The sequence below is a fragment of the Urtica dioica genome, chromosome 7 (genome assembly GCF_054948205.1).
Source record: "Urtica dioica subsp. dioica isolate 48M chromosome 7, U.dioica_male_clone48M_v1_H2, whole genome shotgun sequence".
NCBI classification, from domain to species: Eukaryota; Viridiplantae; Streptophyta; class Magnoliopsida; order Rosales; family Urticaceae; genus Urtica; species Urtica dioica.
The window spans coordinates 47,088,004-47,106,385 of NC_142762.1; the positions used below are offsets into that span (position 1 = coordinate 47,088,004).

The 18,382-nt window shown below is 35.4% G+C and overlaps 3 protein-coding genes and 1 long non-coding RNA gene across 7 annotated transcripts; 2 read left to right on the top strand and 2 right to left on the bottom strand.

Moving 5' to 3' along the window:
• Positions 1–4,882: 4,882 nt before the first annotated feature.
• LOC149392310 (plasma membrane fusion protein) lies at positions 4,883–6,618 on the top strand. The gene is made up of 6 exons (XM_089619088.1): positions 4,883–5,141; positions 5,222–5,329; positions 5,423–5,553; positions 5,757–5,857; positions 5,949–6,008; positions 6,480–6,618. The coding sequence occupies exons 1-6, from the start codon at positions 4,922–4,924 to the stop codon at positions 6,562–6,564; spliced, it is 705 nt and encodes a 234-aa protein (XP_089475214.1). The 5' UTR covers positions 4,883–4,921; the 3' UTR covers positions 6,565–6,618.
• A 1,094-nt stretch (positions 6,619–7,712) lies between these two features.
• LOC149392311 (Leucine carboxyl methyltransferase) lies at positions 7,713–8,986 on the bottom strand. Of its 2 annotated transcripts, XM_089619087.1 has the most exons (3): positions 8,605–8,986; positions 8,076–8,368; positions 7,713–7,922 (listed from the first exon to the last, which is right to left on the bottom strand). In XM_089619087.1, exons 1-3 carry the CDS (start codon positions 8,984–8,986, stop codon positions 7,713–7,715), a joined length of 885 nt encoding a protein of 294 aa, XP_089475213.1. The 2 variants fall into 2 exon arrangements, with proteins under 2 accessions (XP_089475213.1, XP_089475212.1); XM_089619086.1 differs by having other exon boundaries at positions 7,713–8,368.
• Positions 8,987–11,327: 2,341 nt separating this feature from the next.
• LOC149392312 (methyltransferase, putative (DUF21)) lies at positions 11,328–14,305 on the top strand. Of its 2 annotated transcripts, XM_089619082.1 has the most exons (12): positions 11,328–11,515; positions 11,703–11,779; positions 11,895–11,978; positions 12,069–12,182; positions 12,297–12,383; positions 12,547–12,686; positions 12,775–12,862; positions 13,064–13,137; positions 13,290–13,426; positions 13,611–13,840; positions 14,067–14,113; positions 14,269–14,305. In XM_089619082.1, exons 1-12 carry the CDS (start codon positions 11,338–11,340, stop codon positions 14,294–14,296), a joined length of 1,284 nt encoding a protein of 427 aa, XP_089475208.1. In that variant the 5' UTR covers positions 11,328–11,337; the 3' UTR covers positions 14,297–14,305. The 2 variants fall into 2 exon arrangements, 1 of the variants encoding a protein (XP_089475208.1); XR_016300097.1 differs by lacking the exon at positions 14,269–14,305 and having other exon boundaries at positions 13,290–13,437.
• Positions 14,306–16,354: 2,049 nt separating this feature from the next.
• LOC149392313 (uncharacterized) lies at positions 16,355–18,155 on the bottom strand. Of its 2 annotated transcripts, none has more exons than XR_016300099.1 (3): positions 17,749–18,155; positions 17,092–17,462; positions 16,355–16,774 (listed from the first exon to the last, which is right to left on the bottom strand). It is a non-coding gene; the product is annotated as an uncharacterized LOC149392313 (long non-coding RNA). The 2 variants fall into 2 exon arrangements; XR_016300100.1 differs by lacking the exon at positions 17,749–18,155 and adding an exon at positions 17,548–17,630.
• Positions 18,156–18,382: the final 227 nt, after the last annotated feature.

An 18,382-nucleotide genomic window follows, 5' to 3' on the forward strand; every position in this document is an offset into this window, starting at 1 on the left:
ATGTTACACGCCAATGAGTAAAATTCACTACGTCGATATCAAATCTCTTATGTGTTCGACAAAGTCTATTTCGGATCACTAAACTCCAACTATATATATATATATATATATATATATATATATATATATATATATATATATATATATAGAGAGAGAGAGAGAGAGAATAATTATTATCTATGTGAGGAATTTTAATTTATTAACACACTGCAACATTTTTTTTACTTTACTGTAGAATTAATTTTACCTCATATCTTCTTTAGATCAAATTCAAGACTAAGGCCTTGTTTGGTAGGAAAGATTAAATGATAGATGGATGGATTGTTTTACAAGGGAAAAGAATGGAAAAAAAAAGAAAGAATTACATAATTTCTTATTTATGTTTGGTAGAAAGGAAAAAATGATGGATGGATGGATTGTTTTGAAGGTATATTTGTGAAAAAAAAATAACATTTTTCTTCTTTACTTTCTTTTCCTTCCAAAATTGGAAGGATTAAAAATGGTGGGCCCGGTGGATTATTAATCCCTCCAAATCCTTCCTATTTTCTTTCCCTCCTTCTTAGGGATGGGAACGGGTACGGGTAAGGCCGAGTACACCTATTCCGTTACCCGTACCCGCTATAATTTTTTACCCGTTACCCGGACCCGTTTACCCGGATTTTGAGACGGGCCGGGTAATGGGGATACCCGCCGGGTAAACGGGTTAAAAATGTTAGACCCGTTACCCGTTTACCCGGTTTAAAAAAAGGGTAGCGGGTCGGGTAGACCCGCTTACCCGTTTATAAAATAAAAATCTATCAACAATATAAAGTTTAAAAATAATATATCATCTTTAGGTAAACATATGATTTATTATATTTTTAAAAACAATGTTTAAAATATATCATCTAATTAGGTAAACATATGATTTATTATATTTTTAAATATTTAAAAGTTAACGGGTCGGGTCCGGGGTAACCGGGTACGGGATGACTATTCCGTTACCCGTACCCGGACCCGTTAAAACCTTAACGGGTATTACCCGTTTACCCGTTTACCTAAAAAGAACGGGTATTACCCGACCCGAATAAATCGGGTAACGGGCCGGAACGCGAGTAACGGACCAAATTGCCATCCCCACTCCTTCTTACCAAATAAGGTTACATGTCACATCAACAGAAAAAATCAATCCTTTCCTTCCGTTTCTCCTCTACCAAACAAAGCCTAAAAATCAAAGTAAGAAAGTTAAATATACATATATATATATATATATATATATATGTATATTATATTGAAAGCCATAATAAAAAGATTCCAATAATCGGTGTGCATGTATAGTATAAATATAATACAAGATGTATAGAATATTAATTTGTGTGAGGTGACAACCGACGTGATGATGTGATATAAATATGTGATCTCTAATCTTTCTAATATGGAAGTCCACCATCGTATCGTCATCGAAATTGATTATACGCCTACCGATTTTTTATATCAATTATTTATTTAGTTTTGTATGCTGTACTTCCAAACCTTGGGATTTCTAATTTTGAACTTTAAAATATACTTTACTATTCAACGAAAAACTGTATTTCAATTCTGATAAAATAAAAATAAAAAATAAAAAATTACTACATGCAAAGTTTATATTATGTTGTGGTTTTGCGTGTGTATACAAAGTGAATCTCGTGATCAAAGTAAATATTTGTATTGAGTTGTCGGTTCCTTTCCAACGACTTTTTTTTTTTTTTTTTTTTTTTTTTTTACATTGTTATATAACTAATTTTTCGTAAATCTTATATAAATAAACACGTCAATGTATTTACACGCATAAATTGACGTAAATACTCTATCATTTTATTTTCATAAATACGTCATTTTTATGATTATTTACTTAAAATTTACAAAACATTGATTATATAACAATTTCAAACATTTTAATTGACTAATTACCTAATTCTTTTGTTTAATATATTATAATATAGGTGACGTTTTTTACCTTCATATATTTGACTTTTAAGACAATTATTAATTGATGTATGACTATATCGATTGAGAAATGTGTTATCGTTGATATATTAAAGAACGAAAATTATTATCCTCAAGTAGCTGTCTCGTTCCATTCCCATGGTCATGTTAAAGTTTTTAAAAAAAAAAGTTTGAACATTATAGAACGTGTTGATTAAAAAAGCGGACCACATTAAATCACGTGTATATAATATAATTGAGCTGTTTGACATGACATTAATTGTTTCATTCTACATCATTTGATCAAATGTGGATTCACTCTAGATGTTTATTTTTCACGCAATTTAAACGGAAATTTTACATTTGAGCTCGTTTATTTTTCTCCACTTTTCTCGAGTATTCTTTTGTTTTGTTTTATTGTGGTGATAGTTTATAGTAAAAGTAGTTCAAGTTTTTCGGAGTCATAATCTAAAATCAGGGTGTATCTTCTTTCTCATCGTTGTTGTATATTGAGAGATTTTTTCTCATCATCGTTGTATTTAGAGACTTTTTCTCAAGACCTCCAGCAATGTAGGAACTAAATGGAATAAACCTTCCAAGAATATTTGGCCTATGTGGGATATATTCAAGAAGATGTATCCAATATCAAATTTCTTTGGTAAATACTTTAATTGTAACAAAGATGATTACCTAACTCCGAAATTTAAAAAGTTAAGAAAGACAAATAATAAGAAGAAGAGTTCTATGAATAGTAATGTAGCAAATGTTATGAAGACCTCAGTTGTCATGGTCCGAGAGGTGAACCTTGTGAACTTAAACTCGAATAATGACTATATACCAGAACGACCCGCGGCATTTGTTCGTACGAGAATACTTTCTTTGACCTAGAGCTACATGAAGTTGGATAAAAGTTGTACATGTACAACTCTACCACCTTCGAAGTCAAATGGAAGGGCACCATCATCATATAGTTGACATCATAGAATGATACGTAGCTCATAAATATTGTATATGCGCTCGACATTAGGAAGAATCTTATTTATGAAACATAGATTGATAACCATGATTTTATGATGGTGTTTTAATCTCGTAAAATAAAATTGACCACGGATGAAATGTATCTTAGAAAATTGTTGTGTGAAAGTGAATATAAAATTTTAATAAAGAAAAGAATAAACTTATATTATCGGGATCTTTTAATTCGAAGCATGATAGATTAGGTCATGTGAATTATGAGACGTGCAAAAATTAATTAACTTGGGTTGCATACTACATTTTATATTGATTCCAAACATAAATGTGAGATTTGTGTTAAATCATACTAATTAAGACATCATTTCACAGCATTGAAAAAAATAAGGAACGCGTCTTCAAAAGTACTTACGATTGTGGGCTTTGCCAAAGTAATGAGAAACACTCCTCATAAAGTAAAGACAAGATCAAAGGCTACTTACGCACACTATAATAATGCACATGAGTTTTTTTTTTGTGTACGAGTTGAAAACCTCCCATGTACACAAGAATATAACCATGAAATTGAATAATGTAAATTAAATACGCAAGGATATTGACCAAACAACTCCAGAGCAACATGAAGAGTTAGAATAAGACATAGAGATGGAATTATCTAGTTGAATCAAGCAAGCGATGATAGAGATTTAATCTAGGTACGTATTATGATTTTATAACCTATATGCTCGAGGTGAAGCTCGAACATTTAAAGACGCTACAAATTTTTGTGATGCACTTATGGAAAGACATCATAAAGAGCCTTGGCGGACCCAGATGGTGGGCTGAAGATGTCTTGACCCCCAAGCTCAAAATATTTTGTGCAAAAAATTTCGTTTTTGATTAATTTGTGAATTTTTTTATGCAAACAAATTTCGGTCCCTTTTTTGTAAAATTTTGAGTCCACCTCTAATCAAGAGTATTATTGACTGTATATTGCAAAATCAGACGTGTAAGTTAATAAATCTTCATCACGAGAGTAAACACATAGGTCGAAGCAGACCCTCACAAAGAAGAAAGAAGCGGATGACATAATTGATTTGAAAGGTAAAAGATGATACATACTAATAATCAAATTTTATTTATCGGTTATTTCGATACTTATTATTTTGTGACGATAATGACATTTAATAACTATTGTCATTCTTATGCAATTTCAAAATCATCAAATAGATAAAGATTAGAATATAGTTTTCCGGATGGACATATCAACGAAGAAATCCAGAAGAAGCATATTGCTAGGTTAGTTGCGATGCAAATTATGATCCATATAGAAAAATAGTGGAATTTTTTTATTTATTAAAAAATTTATTGGAACTAGTCATTTCATTAACTCTTTTTAAAATTACAATCCATCGGGTTCCGCAGTAAACTCAATTAATTAAGAGTTAATTTAATTACTCGTGACTAATTTGATTTATTGCAGATTTGGTGAACTATTTTTTTAATAAAATAAAATTTGAGATACTTTTTAAAAGAATGATGAACTATTTGATTATTGGTTATTGGTTATTGGTCTAATTGTCCCATTAAAACATCTAGTGTCGTCGTCTAATAATCAGAAATACGATATACAAACATATATACGGAAAATGTAGATTCGAAAACAGGGACGGAGCTACCCATTTTTTTAATACGTTTTTTGCTAATTTTAATTTTAATATTTTTACCCTAATAATTTAGAAATTAACCTCTTGAATTTTGTTTTGTATACTGGCCTCTCTCTAATTTAGGTTTCTGGCTCGTCCTGTTAGATAAAAAAAAAAAAGAAAAAAAAAAAAAAAATTGGAAAAATGTACTCGCGAGTCTCGCGTGTGAGAAGTTACGGTGGGGACAGATGCATCATGTATTACTATTATCATTATGCAATGTATTTTGTTTATTTATTTATGTATATGCTATATATACCCACTCGATAAGCGAAGCTAACCTTACGCGTTGCTTGAAAAGAAAGCCACTAAGAAAAATGTCGCCATCAAAACACTGCCTTATCTCAAAACCCACAACTCCGAAACCCGCCTTATTTCCATTCCCTCCAAATTCAAAACCCTCAAATCTCTCGCCCAAGCACCGACAATGCATTCCTCGCTCGGATCTCAATCTGTCACGCCGAGACCTAGCTTCGCTCTCACTCTTCTCGCTCATCCTCCGCCCACCTCCGGCGACGGCTTTCTCCATCGGGATATGTTAGCCTCTTCGATCTTGCTGTACGGTTTTTTATTTCTGTCTCGTCGATGAAAACCCTAATTTTTCGATTTGTTCGCAGCTGGACCGAAGGATTGGCTTAGGGAACAGAAGAAGAAGTCCTCCAAGTTTCTTTTGGCTCCGATTGATGCATCGAAGCAGAGTCTTCGCGCTGCTTTTCTCTTGCTCAGTATGTATCTCACGGATATCACTGTTTGTATACGTGTGTTTGTATGTCTATATTTGTGTTTTTTTAAGGTCTGACTTCCTTCGATCTCACCAGCGGCGAGAAATTCCAATTATTCAACTAACGATATGGGAGAAATTCAGAGACTGTTGAATTCTGCTTCTAGGGATTGCGTTATTGGAGAGAGGAACTCATTTGTCTCGTTCCAAGCAAATTCGGGAGTCGAGGTTTTAATTACTCGTTCTTTGCTCTGCTGTTTATTCAAATAGGATTTTTGCAGCCAGGATGATTTTATGTGTTAAACATAACATAGATACAGCTATTGTCGATGTGACGCTGTCATATTTACGGATTTAACTGCACAATGTTACGTTTAGTTGAATGGTGACTGAGTAACCTAAGTGATGCTTCAAATTCCTTGCGATCATAGGTTTGCACATTCCGGTTGGTTTTGAAGAATGCTGCCTCATTGCTTGCTGATAAAGACCCTGTTAAGTTGGAGGCTGAAGCTATATTGGATAATTTAATAAAGTAAAAGTACTCACATTGCTTTTATATGTTTTTTTACTGTCCAATTTTGCTTTATCGGTTATTTATTTGTTTATTTCCCTCATGTTTTCAGATCCTTTACTTCTCTGCAAACTGTGGCAAATGAAGCTGATATTCAGCTTCCTACAGAAAGGTATTTCTGACATGCACACATTCTTATGAGGAAAATTCTGGTGTTTCTGCATAGTTTAATGTTTCAACACCTGTTGTCTTAGTCCTTAACGAATTTGTATTTGTAGCTGCTTGATTAGAATTGGCTTTTAGTGTAATATGATTTTTCTAATTGGCTTTTAGTGTAACATGATTTTTCTTGAATTATTTTGTAAGCTTGTAAATGCTTTTTTTTAATGTATATATTACGTTTCTAGAGCACAAGGCAGTAAGTGGAGCAATCAGAATATATCTGTTTGGGTTACTACTTGGCAAAATAATTTGAATAGGTTCTTGAGGGTACAAAGTTTGTACTTCGTAGAAATATCCATAGAATTTTTTTATTCTGTCTCTGTCTCTGTCTCTGAGGACTTCAAACAGAAGATTCATCTTTCTGGTATATTGTAGCGTTAACCTCACCTATAACATGGCTACATGGGTTTTATTGATGCAGGCAGAGGATAGCCGATTCACTTATGGATACGATCTCTTCCCTAGAAAAATTTGAGAAGGGGGTTAAGGACTGCCTTGAAATTTGATAATGTGGTTATATTTTACATTCTGTAACTAAAAATATCAAGCTTGAAATTCAGGTGACGATAATTAAGTTTCCTCTGTCATATTTCATTATCTTAATTTTTTTTTTTGTGTGTGTGTGTGTGAAGAATATATCTCCTTCATCTCGATAGTATTCTTTGTATATCATTTACTTGCCCCCTTTACTTATCGTTTTGATCATTTTCTAGTCTAGGATATGATTTGGTACTGTTACTTAAGGAAGTTGGTAATAGGTTCCAGAATCGACGGCTTGATTTTCCAGTATCATGCTGAAGCTCTTTGAAGTGGTATATATCAACTCTAGAACTACATCTCTTTATTTGCAATAATACCTGTTGTTTAAGATGAGGGAGTTATATTATCAGCTATTAAAAACCAAGGAAGAGAAGAAACTTTCAGCTGTACCAATTTTGAATTTCAGAGAATGTAGTTTGCTTAGGATGTGATTATTGGTTGGATTCATAGGCTGTATAAGTGAATAAGATTTAGGTTAAAATGTATAATTCCTGTTTAAAAAGATACTTGCTGAAAGTTCCTTTTTGTTTATGAGAAATAGTCACATAAGTTGTATATTTGTGGAAAGCTATATAGATGGATGAAAATATGTCTATGTAGGTTGTACAGAAGTGTTAAAATTGCCCATGTTTTGATAATTTTGAGTCAATAAATTGACCTTTGACTTGAACATGAGAAAACAGCTTACTGTATACTTTATATATTATGTTTTTTTTGGTCTTACTGCCCAACTATTTTGCCCGTTGAATTGACATCAAGTCATTAAAAAAACTTGTTAATATTTGTTAGTTTACATGAAAATTATATTAAACTTCAAGGCTTTGAAGAACTGCATTGCTTGTTTGTTAGATGTTCCTCAATTCACATGCCCATAACTTAATGGCTTGATCACGCCTCTTTTAGAATCTGATATGAATCATAATCTTTATATATGAAACTGATATAAAGGCGTTCTAGTAAAACAGCTTACAGTATCTAACATAGACGAGGCCTTAGTCTAGGCATGTCTAGAATGTGATAAATTCGCTAGCGACAGTCTCAGTAGAAAGCTATTTTTCATTTACTGGTTATTTGAGTACAGGTACGGTACATGGCAAACCCGTGGTCCCCTAAGCTACATGGAGATATTTAAGGACAAATCTGCTTGCTCTGCGGCTTGATTCGGGGAACCAGAAGCCTGCACTAAATACAAACGACAGCATGGTGTTCCATCTGGCTGGGTTTGTACAGACCTAGGCACGCTTCGGAGCTTGTTGAACAGATTTGAAGGGTTATGAAAAAGTCCAAAATCTGCATCTGGGTCGCCAATTTGCGAAAGCCTGACCTGAGAAAATCCAAGGGGTGGCAGGAGATGGTCAGGCCAATCACTGTAGAAATGGAATACGGAGCTGGACATCGCGGTTGACGATTTGTTCATGAAATCAGCCAAAAGGAATGTCTGAGTGATAGAGCACTTCTCGGATATCGTCTTCAGTACCTGCATTGCCTGGGAGTGAGTGAGGTAGTAGAGGATTCCCTCTAGAATCCACACCGTGTTCTTCTCTGGCACATACCCTGATAGTTTGAGTTTGTCTGACCACTCGCTACCTTTGATATCAGCGTCCACTCTGGTTAAGGATTTCGCCGTTATCTTTGGATGTTGATGATCCTCCGTTGATTCTATTGCTGCTTGTAAAAGAGTGGCTTTCATTTGCAAGACTTCAGGGAAATCGACTTCAAACACATGACTTTCCTTCAAGCAACTTAATCGGTACGCTCTTGCATCCATTCCTATGGAAGAATTGCATTTGCACTATTATTAGATCGTTCAGACATTGATAATTTTTTTTTCTTCTGTATAACTGATGTGTTAGAACTTTAACAGTATTTGCTAAGTAGAAGTTATACTAAGAACATTACATATCTGGTCACTATCACGACGCCGCGCTCATGTATAATGATCTTAAGATTTTTCATTGCAAAATAAACCAATGTTACATATATCCATAGATAATAAAAGTACGTACCCGCCCCAAGGAGAACAACCTGCGTGTCTTTGCCTTGCAACGAACGGAGAGCCTCTTCGAGTTTCGTATCAAACCAGAGCGTCCGAACTGCGAGTATCACTCCAGATATCTCGCTCGAATTGTTGATGCGGTCTTTCTGTATCTTCTCATGAAGGCTTCGCAAGTAAATCTCTCCCGAGAGCAGGTCCGCAAGAGGGTCGTGGATCACGTGTTTCCACAGAGCCCGCCCGGCCGCTGTTTGACACGCTGACCGTTGCACCGCGTCCCAGTCTCTCTCGATGGAGTTGTGAAGCTCCCGCACTGTGTCGCTCAGCAACAAGTCGGGAATCTCGTACGCGGGCCATTCGGGAACCTGAGGCGACTCGCTTTTGTGATCCGACATTGCCGCGGTGAGCTTCTAAGGATGATGAAAGGTAGTGAATATGATAATGCATTGTATATAAATACGGAGAAATAGGTTTAGGGAGTGAACAGAGGTTTCACAAAAAATTCTCTGGTTATTAGGGATAAGAAAAGAGAGCCACACACAAAACCAATGCTCAAGAAAACAGCTTTTTTTTAGCTTCTTTTTTTCTTTTTTAATTCTCTGTCAACAATCTAGTCCACGACTTGGCTGACTCCTCTTCTATTTGCATTAAATGCCGTTTCTATCCCTCTCTTAAAGTGGCTTCCCTTTTTTTCAGTGATAAAAGTGGCTCCACTCCACAGAAAAAGTAAAGAGTCAAGTTATCTCATGCGAGTGGCTCCCAGGTAAAGAGCTTTGATTTTGGCCGGTCATTCCTACTGTATTTGGCTACGTGTCATTTTAAAGTAATATTTTCCTTGTCTTTAAAAAGAACTTAAAACGAAAAAAAAAAAAAAAAATTCCCCTAATTTGCCAACTGTCATAGGCATGCCTTTATCAACTTGGCGAGAGGGAATTTTTGGGTGTTAGTCTTAGTTTGAAGGTTGGCTGATATCAGTGGGGAATTGGTGGTTGAGCATAATAAGCCCTGTGGTTCTTTTTTGCAGTTTTGCTTCTCTGACGTGGACCATTAATTTTGTGGTTTATAAGAGAATAATATCAAATCCGGGGTCTTAATCGCCACCAATACCACAAGTCCATAGCCACGTCTGAGAATCTTATGACTAACTTTGTTATATCCACAATTAAAAGCCAAGAATTGTAAAAGTGCCATGCGAGTGGTAAGATCCCTGGTCCCTGCCATATTTTACCTAATTCTGAAGCTCAGTTAAGCCCCTCTTAGCATGTGTCGGCATTTTCTAAATCATTAGTATTAATAATAATATAAAAAAATCCCTATTATTATTATTAATACTAATTTTTTGTATTATTTATTTTATATTTTGCTATGAGTTTTTAGTATTATTACGCGTCTCTTTCATTAAGTGGTTCAATTTGCCCCTTGAGTTATAACAAGTACTACTTTAGCCCTGAAAGATTGTCCGTATGTCTCACCTTGCCCCATAGACTATTTAAACAGTCACATTTGGCCCTGAATTATGCTTTTCATAGCACTTTGGTCCCACCGTCAATGATACCTTGGTCGAAAATCCACGGGTTTATGTGAATTATAAATTATTGATTAATAGTCATCATATCTCATTAATCAGCATAAAATTTTATTTAAGTTGTTAATAATCAACATAAAATCGTGACTTTGTCAATTCTGCTATGACATGAGTAAAGTGTAAAGTGATATGAAGAGTTTATTTCAGATATCGAAGTGTTCATGGTATTGGTAGTAAATGATTTTTTTTATAATCCAGGCGTCTAGTGAAAAACACGATCAATTTATCAAAGGACCAAAAAAAAAAAAAAGTGTTCATTGGATATATTACCAATTTAAACGTTTGTTTTTGTAAAATAACTAATGTTTCGTAAATTTTAGATAAATAGTCACTGTATTTTATTTACGTTTATTTACAAGCGTATATTTACAAAAATATCCATAAATACTCAAAAAAATTTGAACTTATTTATGGGTATTTTTTTTTTGTAAAAATACACTTATAAGTTATAAGTAAAATGAAGCGATTATTTATCAAAGAATTTTTTGAAAAATAAAATTACTCTTATTTTATTTTTGTCGTTTTGTAACATGAAAGTGGGTCCAGATCTTCAGACAGCAAGGACACAGCTCGTGGGCCCAGCTGATGTAGATATAAGTGTAAATATCAACAATTGGAAACTTATCCTCTGAATTCTGCCCAGCCATGAGATCATTATCATCGACTAACCCGCGATTTATTGTCTGATAAAGCCTAAAAGAACGGTATCTAGGGCCTTTTTTCCTTTGTTGTTACTTAAACAACCGGACGTCTTTACTCTTTATTCCCCTGCAGGTTATTCTGGGATTAAAATTGCCCATATGGCATATGTCAGCATATCCAATTCGGTAAAATGGAGAGAGATTTAATAAAGTATTATACACTGCACAGTCATATATCCTCGTGTCGCGGGTCTATTCCAAAGGCAAATCGAGTCGATTTTGTTCGGTCTACAGTGGTACGAGAGATATTAATTAAGTATTTATTCAGACAATTATTTAACTAGAAAAACGTTTTGGCAACATAGTGGTGGTCTCCTCCCCAGATCTTCTTGTGATCGTAGCAAGGAAGTTTGGCCATTCGGCTAGGCAAAGCCCAAAAAAAGGGGGGAAAAAAGAGAGAGAAAGAACTGAACAGAAAAGATTAGACGAAAGACCAGAAAACTCCAAGGCCATAGAAATAATGGATTCGGACTTGCCTTGCTGTGGGTCGAAATTCTTTCTGTATGTGATGATTATCGCAGGTCTTGTTACTTTTGCCGGGCTTATGGCTGGTCTCACTCTGGGTCTCATGTCTCTCGGTCTTGTCGACCTTGAGGTTTTAATGAAGTCTGGTCGTCCTCAGGATAAAAAACACGCCGGTTAGTGATTAGTTTTTACCCTTTATTTTACTCTGTTCTTGTTTTTGTTGTATCACCCTCTCTAAGCGTCTGAGAATCATATAATAATTGGTTTAAGGAACTAGATATTAATGGAATTTTGAAGCGTTCAAAGCTTAATTAGTCTTCATAAATAGCCTAAAATTGAAGCATCTGTGGTCTTGGGCAGCTAAAATTTACCCTGTTGTGAAAAATCAGCATCTTCTGCTTTGCACACTTTTGATGGGCAACGCCTTGGCAATGGAGGTACCCATTTTACCTAACCACAGTTTGGGATTTACTACAAGCGCTTGGCATCCTTTTTCTTACTGGATTCTGTGCACTTTTTATCCGTGTTTGTTGTGGCTTGATTTGTCGATAGGCTCTTCCTATATTCTTGGACAAACTTGTGCCTCCATGGGCGGCGATTCTGTTATCAGTCACTCTTATCCTTCTTTTCGGAGAGGTAGTGTCTTGCCCATTTCATAATAGCGATTTAGAAATGTTATGCTTAGTATAATAATTTGATCGAAGGCTTGGGTTTGTTCTGCCCCAGATATTACCACAGGCTGTCTGTACACGCTTTGGCTTGACTATTGGAGCAACATTAGCGCCATTTGTCCGTGTTCTTCTCATTATGTTCTTCCCTGTTACGTATCCCATCAGTAAGGTGATCTTCTCATTTGAATATGATGTGTTTTTTTTAAATGGGTAAACGTGGAGCTTTTTTTGCAGTTGAGTTGTTTAGTTTTGCTTTTCTTGATTCGGTCAATATGAAATCTAGGTTCTTGATTGGATGCTGGGTAAGGGACATGCCGTCCTATTAAGGAGAGCAGAGCTCAAAACTTTTGTTGATTTTCATGGCAACGAGGTATGAACTCGATCATTTCTTTATTATTATGACGTGTTTTCCACTTTTTTTTGGATGTGTAATTATTTGCCAAAGTAGAGATTTCTCAAGCTTTTATATCATAATATCTCATCATTTGTTTTCTCTGATAAAGCATGCTCATACTTTTGTTGCTGTTATTTAGGCTGGGAAAGGTGGTGATTTAACACATGATGAGACGACTATCATCGCTGGTGCACTTGAATTGACCGAGAAGACTGTAAAAGATGCAATGACTCCAATATCAAATGCATTTTCCCTTGACTTAAATGTAACTCTTACCTTGTAAGTTTGTGATCCTTGATTTAGTCTCAGTTTCCATTTAAATAAATACTAAACAAATATATCTTCTGATATGTTGCTCTGTGTACAGGGAGACCTTAAATTCAATAATGAGAATGGGTCATAGTAGAGTCCCAGTTTATTCTGGAAATCCCACAAATATAATTGGAATCATCCTGGTTAGTCTATTTCTTTTGCAAAAAATGAATTGAGTCTCTTAATTTTAATATCTCTATCCCCTGCTTTATGTTTTTTTTTCTTTATAATGGCATCCAGATATCTTTTGCAAATCAGCAAATTGATCATCCATATATTTGTTACTGAATTTCAAGTTGGGTTTAATCTTATTCGTTGGTCGTCTGACATTTGCTGCCACGCAGGTTAAGAGTCTTCTGGCAGTTGATCCACGTGATGCAGTTCCCTTGAGAAAAATGATCTTAAGAAAAATTCCACGGTATAATATAAAAACTCCAAATTTTATTCCGGGTGTTCTCTTTTGTTTGTACAATGAGAAACATGATGACCCAAGCTATAAGATCCGGCGAATGTAGCTGTGTGTGTCAGTGAAATGAGTTTGTTTGATTTTCTATCCTGATGGTTTTACAGGGTTTCGGAAAACATGCCTCTATATGATATTCTAAATGAATTTCAGAAGGGTCATAGCCACATTGCTGTCGTCTATAAGGATCTTAATGAGAAAGCATCACAAAATGGAGGTCAGACTGAGTTATCGCCGAAGAAAGGTAAACAGAAGGTGTGAATTATATACAACTTTTCAAATACACTCGTTGATAATTATATAGTTCAGAAAAAAAAGTGCCTTCCTTTTCCTGTTTTAATTCATGGAAGAGGCATAGTTCGCGCGTTCAAAACTAATGGTGTTATTTTATAATCGATTTTACTTTCATTTGTTTTTTGGACTGTCAGATGGGAATGGGGCGAAATTTACCCCCCATGGTGGTCACATGGAATCAAGTAAAAACAGTGGTCAGGTAACGAAGAAAAGTCCTCCGTCCACTCCGGCCTTTAAGAAGCGACACAGAGGCTGCTCTTTTTGCATTCTGGACATTGAGAACGGTCCCATTCCTGAATTCACACCCGAAGAAGAGGTCGTTGGAGTGATTAGCATGGAAGATGTCATTGAAGAACTTCTTCAGGTAATTCACCATATGCTATAACATAGCCTAATGCGTATCGGCTGTCGTTATTTTTCTTTAACGACCAGAAAATAAGTGGGACGCTCACGCAATAAAGATTTTTTTGCTTTCCGAATATACAAGATAAATAAATAGCAGAGGACCTCACACACTAAGATTATGATCCACTTTTTTTGGAATTACGTAGAGAGTGAGGCTGAACAAATTCAATTTTATGTCTTTGCAGGAGGAAATATTGGATGAAACAGATGAGTACGTCAACATCCATAATAGGTAAAAGCTAAATCCTCTCTTTTTTCTTTCTTTTTTTTTTTCTGTTTTTTCTTTCTTTTTCCCTTAACCATAGATTTTGCTTAATATCGAAAAAAAACACATACATATTCATCACCATTTGTTTTCTTCTCCATCTCTTCCCTGAGTACTCGCAGGATCAGAATCAACATGCAAGCCTCTTAAGAAGATGCTTTGCCCAAGCCTTCCCATCATAGTGGTCACTCATATTGTGGTTAGTCCGAAACTCACGAATCAAGTTTGTTGGTAGAGCTGCGAGGATTAGTAATTTTGTTTATTACTTTTATGTGACAGTTTCAAATTCGTAATGATAGGAGCCAAATAGAATATAGTATTTTTTTTACTCAAAATTAATGGACTTTGGCAAAGATTTTTTGCTGTAATTATGGAGGAAAATCTTTCTACTTGTGAAGTGGGTTCTCTGGGGAAGGCGAGTTCGAATTAAATGGCTCCCAATATCAACTTTTAAGAGCACATATGCTAGGATTCGTCTGCAAACTTGTTAAAGCGACTTATAACTGTATTGCTGGCATCTTTCCTAATCAATTATAATTGACCATTTATTGCATATTACTACAACAGTAAAAAGGAAAAAGTTCTTTTGTTACTGAGAATACGCGTAGTGGCGTGTTATTTTCATTTTTGTACCAAATATATAGGTGGGTCACGCGCGAAGATCGACGTGTGCTCAAATTATATGCATCAAAAACCTAATGCTTAATTCAAGTGTGATAGAGAAAACGTAAATAATAGAAGGATAATTTGATAAGTATGTATTATAGAGAAAAGTTAAATATATTAGAAGGATAATTTAAAAACTAAACTGTTAGTTTGAGATCTTGCCCAGATCGATCGCCTGGAAATATTGTGAACTAGAATGTATCTCAGCAAATCACAGCATGATCCCGCAAGCCTTAGCCATATCTTACCATTTTGAAAAAGAAAAAAATTGACAGCATAAACACATAATATTTTCGAAAACACTTAAATAATTTTTTTTTTTTGCGACGAAAATACATAATGTTAAATTTTAGTTGCACCGTTAGAAAAATTCAGTTAAGTTTCATGGAAATACACGTGTCGGCCTCAAATTAAACATGATTTTTTTAAAAAAATTAATTAAACATTAATAATATCAGTTTTATAACAAAAATATTAATTAAAAGCGACTTTGATATCATAAGTAAGTATTGATGATATTACTAAAAACAATTTTAATATTAAAAAATTAATTAAGCATTTTTCTAAAATTTATATAATTAATGTTTGATTCAATATAAAAAATAAATATTAAATCATTTTCAATAATATTTTGACCAAGCTACATCTTCTAAATAGAATTCAAACGAATATCATATACCTATTATAACAAAAAAAAAAAAAAAAAAAGCATTTTCGGTGCTAATGAAAAATGAATTCTAAAACTTAAACATAAATTAATTTCTTTTAAAGAGAAGTACTTAATTTAAGCATAAATGATATTTTAAAGTTACATACATTATTATCTTTTACATTATTACAGTTGATACTTTATGTTTCTTTTTGTGGTACTTGTTTACGTGAGGATACGAAATAGCAGTTCTTTAGGGTAGACAAATAAACTAATTTTCTTAATAAATTTCATTCATCCGATTATCTATATAAAAAAAGATAAAAGACAGTACTTGCGACAAATCGCACAATTTTTTTTAGCCAAAATATCAAAGCTCATTAACCACACAAAATAGAAATACTGACCATTGACCAAGACCACAGTAACCCTGTTTAGACATAGTACAGAAGAAATTGCTAACTCATGGACATTCTAAACAATAAGAAATGAAACCACTAAAAACCAGCAAAGTAAAATTGCTCCAACAAATATTGCCACCAAGGAAGCTAATTTGAGATCACGAGAAACAAAGCCAAAAAAAGCACCCAAACAAATCCTTTGTAAACAATGATAACCAAAAGGATAATTACATATGTTCGTATTGATGTCGTTATAAATAGGACATGAATACAAACATCTGAATTCTGAATCAAAATCCAACATTAACAAACACTCTTCTTAGATATGATCACATTTTGGACATTTATAGTCATCATCACAAGTTTACACAAGAACCATAGAAAGTTCTCATGGTTCAATCATTCCCACGAAACAAAGAGCTAACAAATAAGCAGACACAAATCATCATACAAGCAGTGACATCCTCAAACTACGAGCAATTCAAACAGTAGCACATATATAAACTTGACTGAATAAACATACAAGTCATGTACAACCCGTCGCACTCACTATCATCGTACATCGTCATATAAAAATAAATAAGAATGTATGAATAAATAAGATTTCTATCATATCACGCACTAAAAAAGCACAAGGGAAACCTAGATAGCAAGCTAGAAAGAAAGCGCAGACAAAAGCTAATTAATAACCGAAATTCACATAGGAGATAAATATAATCCAGCTTAGAAGTACAAAAAGAAAAAGCCAAGGAAAATAAAAAGAGTACTCACTAGTTACAGCTTTCTTTGTTCGATAATGATGATTCAAATCTCTTGGCCTTGCGTTTCTCCTTTCTCCTCGTCTAAATTTGATGAAAAATTCAACCCAGTAGCAGTGAGATTGCGAACCCTGTGGCCTCTAAGATCCAACCTCTGCGACATTAATTTAAATCAGATAAATAAAAGTTAGGAACTGATTCCATCTGCTCTATAAGAAACATAAATCTAGCACAAAAAGATTATTAATCATATTTCCATCCGCTATGGTTTCTAAGCCTTGTAATTACAAACCATATCAATCAGACACGAGGAAGAAGTAGAGCCAACATGCAAACTTGGCATAAGATAATTTTTTATTTTTTAATGATGGCCAACGAGTATATGAAAGAAACGAAAAATATGGTGAATCACAGTTTTACAACTCTCCTTGACCGTTACAATGTCCATGCTTGACATAAAAATGATCTTACCACATCGTCCCCGGCTTTGGTCTCCACTTGCGGAAGAACTAACAACTTCGATTCCCTGCCTTCTTACGCCCAGATAGCCGAATTTCGGTCCGGAGACGTGGACAGTGACGCAGATCTCAATCCATTCACTGGTGACTATGGGTGAGCGACCAGCCGAGGAAGAGACCTTCGTACCCATTTTCCTAACCGAACTTCCAGCACTGCTGTCCAACGAATTCAAGGGGAAAAAGAAAGAAGAAACCTTGAACCGGGCTTTTTCTTCAACTTGACAGCATTCCCAGAGTTTTGTCCCTATGCACACAGACCATGTTGAAATGGGAGGGCTTTAACGCTCATATCCTTCGCCGTGTATGCCTTCATGCCATCATGTTCTGCATCGCCAAACACACACACACATACATGAGAGAGAGAGAGAGAGAGAGAGAGAGAGAGAGATTAGGTGTTTAGGTATTTAACCGATATTCAGAAAAGAAATGACTCGACTACCAAATATCCCGTCGAAGCACTCACACGCACAATTGAAGTAGACTTGTTGTCATCCATCCTGTAAAATTAACACACATTTAATTACATCGAATAAAAAAATAAAAAATAAAAACCTGAGGACTGAAATTAACATAGTCCTGAACCAGAAACAGATTGCTTGTTGAAGATTACGACTCCTTTTTCCGATCCTCCTTCGCCGCTGCCAAACAGCTCGTTCATGTTTCTCCCACACTCAAATTTTTCTTAACTCTGAAGGGTAATTGTCTTGATTTCTAGGTTTTTGCTCCACAGCCAATCTCGCTCTCCACCCGTGCTTTTATCCGACTCGGGCGACCGTGTCGGGGTTTGGCGACAGGGCAAAGAGGGACTGGTTGTGACCGAGCATAGACGGTGGGACGAGACTTGTCTCTCTGCTCCACCCGAGCGTTGCTCTCCAGCCACGCCTCGCCGGATTTTCTCGGGCGTCACCGCTATCCCAATCAGAGGCTCTACGGGACGGGTAACTAATACCTGTGACCGCAGTAGCGAGCTTCTGAGAGGGACGGATCGGCCGCGAGATTCCGGAGACGGCGGGGCAGAATGGGAATGCGACGGCCCGCCGTCGGTGGAGTCAAAACGGAACCCTTAAAAAGGGAATTAGAGAGACTAATAACTTGATGACACCTGGTGGTGGACAGGCTCTGCATAAGATTGAAAACCCTACAGCCGAAGATGGAGATTATTTACGCGAGGTCGGCCTTTCGAATCCGGCGACGGCGTCAGGGTTTGGCGGCGAGGCAGAGAGAGCGACTTGGAGGGAGCGAGA

Coding starts and splice junctions, on each gene's coding strand:
- LOC149392310 (XM_089619088.1), top strand. CDS start 4,922: ATGTCGCCATCAAAACACTGCCTTATCTCAAAACCCACAACTCCGAAA. Junction 5,554..5,756: donor AAGCAAATTCGGGAGTCGAG/GTTTTAATTACT, acceptor TTGCGATCATAG/GTTTGCACATTCCGGTTGGT. Junction 6,009..6,479: donor ATTCAGCTTCCTACAGAAAG/GTATTTCTGACA, acceptor TTATTGATGCAG/GCAGAGGATAGCCGATTCAC.
- LOC149392311 (XM_089619086.1), bottom strand. CDS start 8,986: ATGTCGGATCACAAAAGCGAGTCGCCTCAGGTTCCCGAATGGCCCGCG. Junction 8,369..8,604: donor GGTTGTTCTCCTTGGGGCGG/GTACGTACTTTT, acceptor ATTCTTCCATAG/GAATGGATGCAAGAGCGTAC.
- LOC149392312 (XM_089619082.1), top strand. CDS start 11,338: ATGGATTCGGACTTGCCTTGCTGTGGGTCGAAATTCTTTCTGTATGTG. Junction 12,687..12,774: donor TTAAATGTAACTCTTACCTT/GTAAGTTTGTGA, acceptor CTCTGTGTACAG/GGAGACCTTAAATTCAATAA. Junction 14,114..14,268: donor TACGTCAACATCCATAATAG/GTAAAAGCTAAA, acceptor GAGTACTCGCAG/GATCAGAATCAACATGCAAG.